Here is a 7,450-nt window from a genome sequence, read left to right on the forward strand (position 1 = left end):
AATAAATCCTTCAATAGTGGGAATAGCAAATCATAATAAAAATGATAATTTAAATTACGATATTATTAAATATAAAGTAGAATTAAAAACAATTAAAAAAAATTCGTTAGTCCTCTAAAACCTGGAAGATTTTAATAAATAAATCCTTTGAATTTATCAAAATCATTGAAAAACGAACGTTTGCAAAATATATTTATGATATTAGTGATTTTGTTAGTAACTTATGAAATCGTAAAATCTAACTATGGATCAGAAATTTACAAGTTACAAACTTATAAATTCGCTAATAATTAATCGAATATTTTTCAAGAGGCCACTGAAGAACAAAATTGAAACGGAAACATTCGTAGTCTAGTTGTTCCGACGCAAAAAATGTGTTCCTATGTTTCCTCGCGGAATGTTGTGTATAACGTACAGTAAGTGTAAAAAGTATTCGTAGAGTGATTAATTACTATTAAAATGCTGAATAATAATGTTTATTAAACTGTTTAAGATTGAAGTGAACTGTAGAGATTTTCATTGAGATGCCGGTTATGAGAGGGTTCGCGAAAAATGACTATGGTGCAAAGTTAATTAAACAAGGTCCTAATTAACAACATTGTCCCGTTTGGGAAATACATAATTAATGAGCGGTACGTTTAAGTAAGAGTTTTACACGAGCGGTTATGAGAAATGGCGATATTATTGATCGCCATTTCTGAGCGCGAGTGAGAATGAGAATCAACCGTTTATTACGAGTTTAATACTCATAATACCCTTGCAATTATATTAATTGCAAGGGATTTATGAGCGTGAGCCTTGATAATTAGTTGTGAATTAATTACATTGAACACAGTAGATTATATGCGGCACAAAAGAACAAAGGAAACTAAGACTGAAAAACAGAGCACACTTGTCGCGTTTTAGATTACGAACAAGACAGACTTAATGGCCGCGCTCGTGGCCACCACGAGGTTTCGACCCGCCGGTAGAGAGATCGTTGCGCGCGCAGGTGGGCCAGCTATCCTGCTCGCGCACAAAGTGTGCCCGAGAGGTGCTGCCAATGAGCGTCGTGGTGGCCACGGCATGAGCGAAACATTGCAAGAAACAAGGCACGTGCGTGTTTCTAAAAATGAGAGTTAATTCTCGAACATTCCGCCCGCCATCAGCCACTTGTGGCTGATGATTCCGCTGTTGGTAGGATGGCCAGCTTCGCAATCGGTCTGGTGAGTGTGGTGGTCGCGGTCTTCAGGGTGACCACCCTGGTGAGTCCGTCCTTCCCTGGATGTAGTTCCAGAACTCGTGCAAGAGGCCACTTGCAAGGTGGAAACCTCTCGTCGGTGATGAGAACCAGTGATCCAACCTTGATGGCATTGGATGGGTGATGCCATTTTGAGATGGCTTGTTGCCGCTGCAAGTAATGAGATGACCATTGAGCCCAGAACCGTTGAACCCGTTGTTGAATGAGCTGCCACATTGCCCTTGGTGGAAGTGAGACGTCCTTCAACGAAGGTTCAGGCAATGTTGAGAGAGCAGTGCCGATGAGAAAATGAGCAGGCGTGAGCGGTGAGAGATCTTCAGGATCATCGCTGAGTGGTTCGAGGGGTCGTGAGTTGAGAATTGCTTCTACCTGGGTCAGAAGCGTGCTGTACTCTTCGAAGGTGAGGAGGGTATCACTCACGGTACGCCTGAGATGGAACTTGAGAGACTTCACGACAGCTTCCCATTTTCCACCCATGTGCGGTGCTGCAGGTGGATTGAAGCACCATTCTGTCCTGTCGTTAACAAATAAATGAGTGAGGTGAGAATGTGATTTTGATCCCTGAGTGAACATTGCCTTGAGACATGAGTCTGCTCCGGTGAAATTGGTGCCACAGTCAGTGTAAACCTTCTGTGGGATTCCTCGCCTAGATGAGAATCGCCTGTACGTTGCTATGAAGCCTTCGGTTGAGTAGTCTGACACCAGCTCCAGATGAACAGCTGATGTGGTGAGACAAACGAAGACGCAGATCCATCCCTTCGATGTTTTGGCGCCTCGTCCTTTCCAAGTTTTGAGAGTGAGTGGACCGGCATAGTCCATGCCGGTATGAGTGAATGGCGATGACGGTGTGACTCGAGAAAGAGGTAGTTGGCCCATCAGTTGATGGGCACGGATTCCCCTTTGGCGAGCACACGTCAAACACCGCAGAATATGAGCCTTGACTGGAGCTCTTCCTCCGATGATCCAGTAGGTTTGTCGAATGTAGGCGAGTGTGAGTTGAGTTCCACCATGAAGAGTTTGTTTGTGAGCGTGATCTATAATCAATTCAGACAAACGTGAGTGGCGAGGCAAAATAGCGGGATGTTTACCCTCGTAGCGGAGCTGAGAGTTTTCCAATCGTCCGCCGACTCTGATGATTCCCTTATCATCAATGAAGGCAGTCAGGTGACTGAAGGCATGAGATGAAGGCAGCGATGAGTGTGAGGTGAGCATCTTCATTTCATGAGCGAAGTAGATGGTCTGAGTTGCCCTGATCCAGAATTTCTGAGCATCTTCCAGATCACTCGGCGAGTGTGAGGTATAGGCTGGTGAGCAGTGGACCCCTTTTAATTTTGCTATAAATCTGAAACAAATAGCAGTGATGGTGAGAAGTTTCTTGAGCGTTGAGTATTTGTGAATGAGATCCCACTGATACTCGATCTTTTGGGAGATGAGAGCAGTAGGGATACTTGGACGCGCTTCTAGTGCACATGAGGCGTTCTTGAGCTTCGGTTGTGATGGCCATGAGTCCTGGGGTTGAGTAAGCCATGGTGGTCCCGTCCACCATAGCTGATGATGATCAAGCTGAGCAGTTGAAAGGCCTCGTGATGCGCAGTCAGCTGGATTCGATGTTCCAGACACATACCCCCAATGTGCCTCAGGTGTGAGTCCTTGTATCGCCGATACTCTGTTTCTCACATAATCCTTCCAGCGTGATGCGTGAGATTTGATCCATATGAGTGTGACTTGAGAATCCGTCCACAAGTGAGTTGTAGCAATGTTAAGATTGAGCTTCGCTTGAACATAGCTTGCCAGCCTTGCAAGCATAAGAGCTGCTGTGAGCTCCAGTCTCGGGATAGTGAGTTTCTTGAGAGGTGCGACCTTCGTCTTGGCGCACACCTGTGACGTCACCTTGAGATTTGTGGACGGTGAGAAAACCGTGATGTAGATCACGGCTGCCATGGCGAGCTGAGATGCATCAGAGAAACCGTGTATTTCCACCACTGAGTCTTGACAGGTGTTGAACCAGCGTGGAATTGAGAGTCTGGCCAGACTTGTGAGATCTTCTCTGAGGATGAGCCATCGTTCTGTGATGTGGGATGGTAGTGATTCATCCCAGTTGAGTTTGTGCAGCCATAATTCTTGCAATAAAATCTTACAGCGAATTATGACCGGTGAGAGGAAACCAAGTGGATCAAATATCTGTGCTACTTGAGATAGTATGAGGCGTTTACTTATCTTGGTTGGGGGTGAGAATGAGTCCTCCTTCGATGAGAATGTAAATGTATCCTTGAGAAAATTCCATTGCATTCCGAGTATTTTGGTTTTGCAGTCGTCCAATGAGAGTGATGAGCCTTGAGCATGAGCTTCAGGTGAGATGGCTTCGAGTAGCGCGGGGCAGTTTGAATGCCACTTAGCAAGTGGGAAACCGCCCGCGTTGCACAGACCTTGAAGCTGATGAGCGAGTTTCTTGAGATCTTCTGGTGAATCTGCTCCTCCAAAGATGTCGTCGACATATCTGGCATGAGTGATCGATGGTACGGCCAGAGGATAATGATGACCTTCATCCTCAGCTAATTGCAGCAATGTTCTGACCGCAAGATACGGTGCTGCCTTGGTACCGTAGGTGACCGTAGTGAGCTGAAATTGAGTCTCTTGCAGGTCCTTATCCACCCACAATATTCTTTGCAGATCCCAGTCGTCTTCATGCACTCTGATTTGCCGATACATTTTGGTAATATCGGTTGAGAATGTGTATCTGTGCTGACGAATCCATAGGAGCACGTCAGCGATGTTGAGCAGTAGGTTTTCACCAGTGTGCATGATGTCGTTGAGAGAATATCCAGAAGATGTTGAGCTTGAGCCATTGAAGACAACTCTCAGCTTCGTAGTCGTGCTGTCTGGTTTCAAAACACCATGATGAGGCAGATAGAAAGTTGTTGAGTGTTGAGATGAGCGCGATGATGCTCTCTTCATGTGCTGCAGATTCTCGTATTCCTCCATAAACTCTTGATAGAGGTGAAGATCTTCTTCATTCCTCTTGAGCTTGCGTAGAGTACGATTCAAACAAGCATGAGCGATGTTGTACGAGTTTCCCAACATGGTTGAAGGCAGTTTGAGAGGGATGCGCACGATGTATCGCCCATCCGGATCCCGCAAATGAGTTGTTCTGAAGTGATCCTCACACTCTTGCTCTTTAGGGGTGCGTTGAGATTGGTTGGTGATTGGAACCTCTTCCTGTGTCCAGAATTTCGTCAAGAGATGTTGGAGAGACGATTCTTCTTCTTCTTGAGTTGAAACCTGGTGAGATGTGAGCGCTCGAGTTGATGCTGAGCCCACTGGTCCAATAACCAACCAACCAAAGATTGAGAGTTGAGCGATAGGCGTTGATGGTAAACCCTTGATGAGATTGGGCTTGATGACATGCCCGTAGGAATCTGCACCGATGATCACGTCGATTGAGCGAGGCACCATGAAGTCTGGGTCAGCGAGCTTGAGATTTTTGAGATGAGGCCATTCTTGATGATCCACGTTGGTTGATGGCAAGATGGTCGTCAATGTTGGAAGAACGTGAGCTCTGAGTCTCACTGATGCGTTGCTGTAGTTGGAATGCAACGTCAATGACACAATGCCTCGAGTAGTTGTTGATTTTCTGCCACCAATGCCAATGATCGACATTGACGAGTGTGAGCGTAGAAGATTGAGCTGCTTGATGAGATCTTCCCTAACAAAGGAGACCTCTGACCCAGAATCAATTAAAATTCTTACTTGATGTTTTGCCACCGTTGAGATGACGTGAGCGGCTGCCGTTGCCAGCAGCGTGAGCGATGGATGAGCCTGGATTGAGCGTGAGTGTGTTGTTGAGTGGACGACTGCACCTAGTTCTCAATTGCTGCGAGCGGAGGGTTGAGCGGTGGTTGTCCGGTGGAGCATCGTGTGATGATGCCCCTTGCACTGCTTGCAGCGTTGGGCTGAGCGGCAATTTCTTGTGGAATGACGCCCGCAGCAATTTGAGCAGAGCACCAGATGCTCCACTGCCTTCCATCGGTCGTTAATGCTCATTTCCCGGAACCTTGAGCACATGACGATGAAGTGGTCGCCGTGGCATATGTCACACGGATACCTCCCGGGATCTTGAGCGGTGTAGGCGTTGTCGACATTGGTGGAGCGATGAGCAGGAGCGGTTGAGGCATGGGCGTTGGCAGCATGAGCGGTGGTTTTGAGAGGTGGCTTCGTTGCCACGGGCTGAGCCTTTGCTGCCGCGGCTTGGCCCAAGCCTTCGAGCGCTGTTACCCGCGCCGCCACGAAATCTCGTACTCTTGTGAGCGGTGGGAAGTCGGTGCTCGACCCGATCTCGTGCTCCCACGCCTCCCGTGTGGTCCTGTCCATGTTTCTGACAAGGCAATGGACCAGGATGGCGTCTCCGATGTCTGAGACTCCCAGTGCGGCGAGGGAGGTGGCCACATCATGAATCGTGGCTGAGAGGCTGCTGAGTGAAGTTGCGTTTCGTGGCGGCACGGGTGTGAGGAGTTGGAGTTTGTCCAGCTGGGAAGTGATCAGCAACCTCTTGTTGGAATATCGGGCAGTGAGTGTGTTCCACGATGGGATGAAGGATTTCCCGACGAGTGGAAGGTTGCTGATCAGTCGGGCTGGTTCTCCTTTGAGCGCCGATCGTAGATAGTGAAGGCGCTCAATGTCGTTGAGCGCCCCATTGTCGAGGATGAGCGATGTGAACATATCCCTGAAGGTGGGCCACTCGTTGAAGCTCCCCGAGAACTCCGGGAGGGTTATCTCTGGGAGCTTCGGCGTTGATCTTTGAGCGGTCGGTTGAGCGGGCTTTGTCGGCTCCTGCATCGCCTTGAGTTTTCCTGCTGCCCTGCGGATGTCAAATACGATGGCCGCCTCGTTGCCAAAGTGTTCCGCGGCGAAATATTCGTGATCGAGGTGAGCGGCAGGCCAGGTGGACTCCAGGTAGGCATGATCCTTCATGAAGGCCTTGTGGACCTCGTCCACCTGGTTCATGAACGCAGCCATCTCCTGCGGTGATGTCTCGGAGGCTGTGAGCGGTAGCTGCCCCTGAATCCGCTTTAGAAGCTGAATCCGACAGAGCTGGCTATGGAATTTACATAGCAGCTCTGTCGGAATTGGCGTAGCAGATTGGGACCTGGTGCGCGGCGGATTTTGAGCGGCAGGCACCTCCAGTGAGAGGTGAGAGGCTGTTGGTGAGACGGGCGCAGCGGGGGCCGGTGATGTTGGCCGCGAGGTTGACTCCTCCACCTTCTTCGTGCACTTCGCCTTGTCGCACATGTCGACGCACTTCACTTTGCACGTGAGGTTGAGTTGGTGAACACTGAGTGTCACTGGGCGGGATGAGCGTCACTATTGAGGTTGAGTGTCACTGTGAACGTTAGGGCGTGGGCATTGTTCACAACGAACACGCGCACACAAGGTGAATTGAAAGTTCACGAACGTTATGTTAAGAGAAAACCACAATGTTTTATGAATTCACTTCACACCTTTGCACCATATCATATCGCGATCCGGCTCGAAGGACCAAAAAATGTTTAAGATTGAAGTGAACTGTAGAGATTTTCATTGAGATGCCGGTTATGAGAGGGTTCGCGAAAAATGACTATGGTGCAAAGTTAATTAAACAAGGTCCTTATTAACAACATTGTCCCGTTTGTGAAATACATAATTAATGAGCGGTACGTTTAAGTAAGAGTTTTACACGAGCGGTTATGAGAAATGGCGATATTATTGATCGCCATTTCTGAGCGCGAGTGAGAATGAGAATCAACCGTTTATTACGAGTTTAAAACTCATAATACCCTTGCAATTATATTAATTGCAAGGGATTTATGAGCGTGAGCCTTGATAATTAGTTGTGAATTAATTACATTGAACACAGTAGATTATATGCGGCACAAAAGAACAAAGGAAACTAAGACTGAAAAACAGAGCACACTTGTCGCGTTTTAGATTACGAACAAGACAGACTTAATGGCCGCGCTCGTGGCCACCACGAGGTTTCGACCCGCCGGTAGAGAGATCGTTGCGCGCGCAGGTGGGCCAGCTATCCTGCTCGCGCACAAAGTGTGCCCGAGAGGTGCTGCCAATGAGCGTCGTGGTGGCCACGGCATGAGCGAAACATTGAAAAGAAACAAGGCACGTGCGTGTTGCTAAAAATGAGAGTTAATTCTCGAACATAAACAATATTTTGTAGAGAAA

General features: G+C 48.0%; 1 protein-coding gene across 1 annotated transcript; it reads right to left on the bottom strand.

Moving 5' to 3' along the window:
- Positions 1 to 1,144: 1,144 nt before the first annotated feature.
- On the bottom strand, positions 1,145 to 4,897 carry LOC122403061. Its single transcript, XM_043406342.1, has one exon. The coding sequence runs from the start codon at positions 4,895 to 4,897 to the stop codon at positions 1,145 to 1,147; it is 3,753 nt and encodes a 1,250-aa protein (XP_043262277.1).
- Between the last annotated feature and the right edge of the window lie 2,553 nt (positions 4,898 to 7,450).

This window comes from Colletes gigas, unplaced genomic scaffold, assembly GCF_013123115.1.
Source record: "Colletes gigas isolate AHSC1104 unplaced genomic scaffold, ASM1312311v1 Colletes_gigas_Sc00043, whole genome shotgun sequence".
NCBI classification, from domain to species: Eukaryota; Metazoa; Arthropoda; class Insecta; order Hymenoptera; family Colletidae; genus Colletes; species Colletes gigas.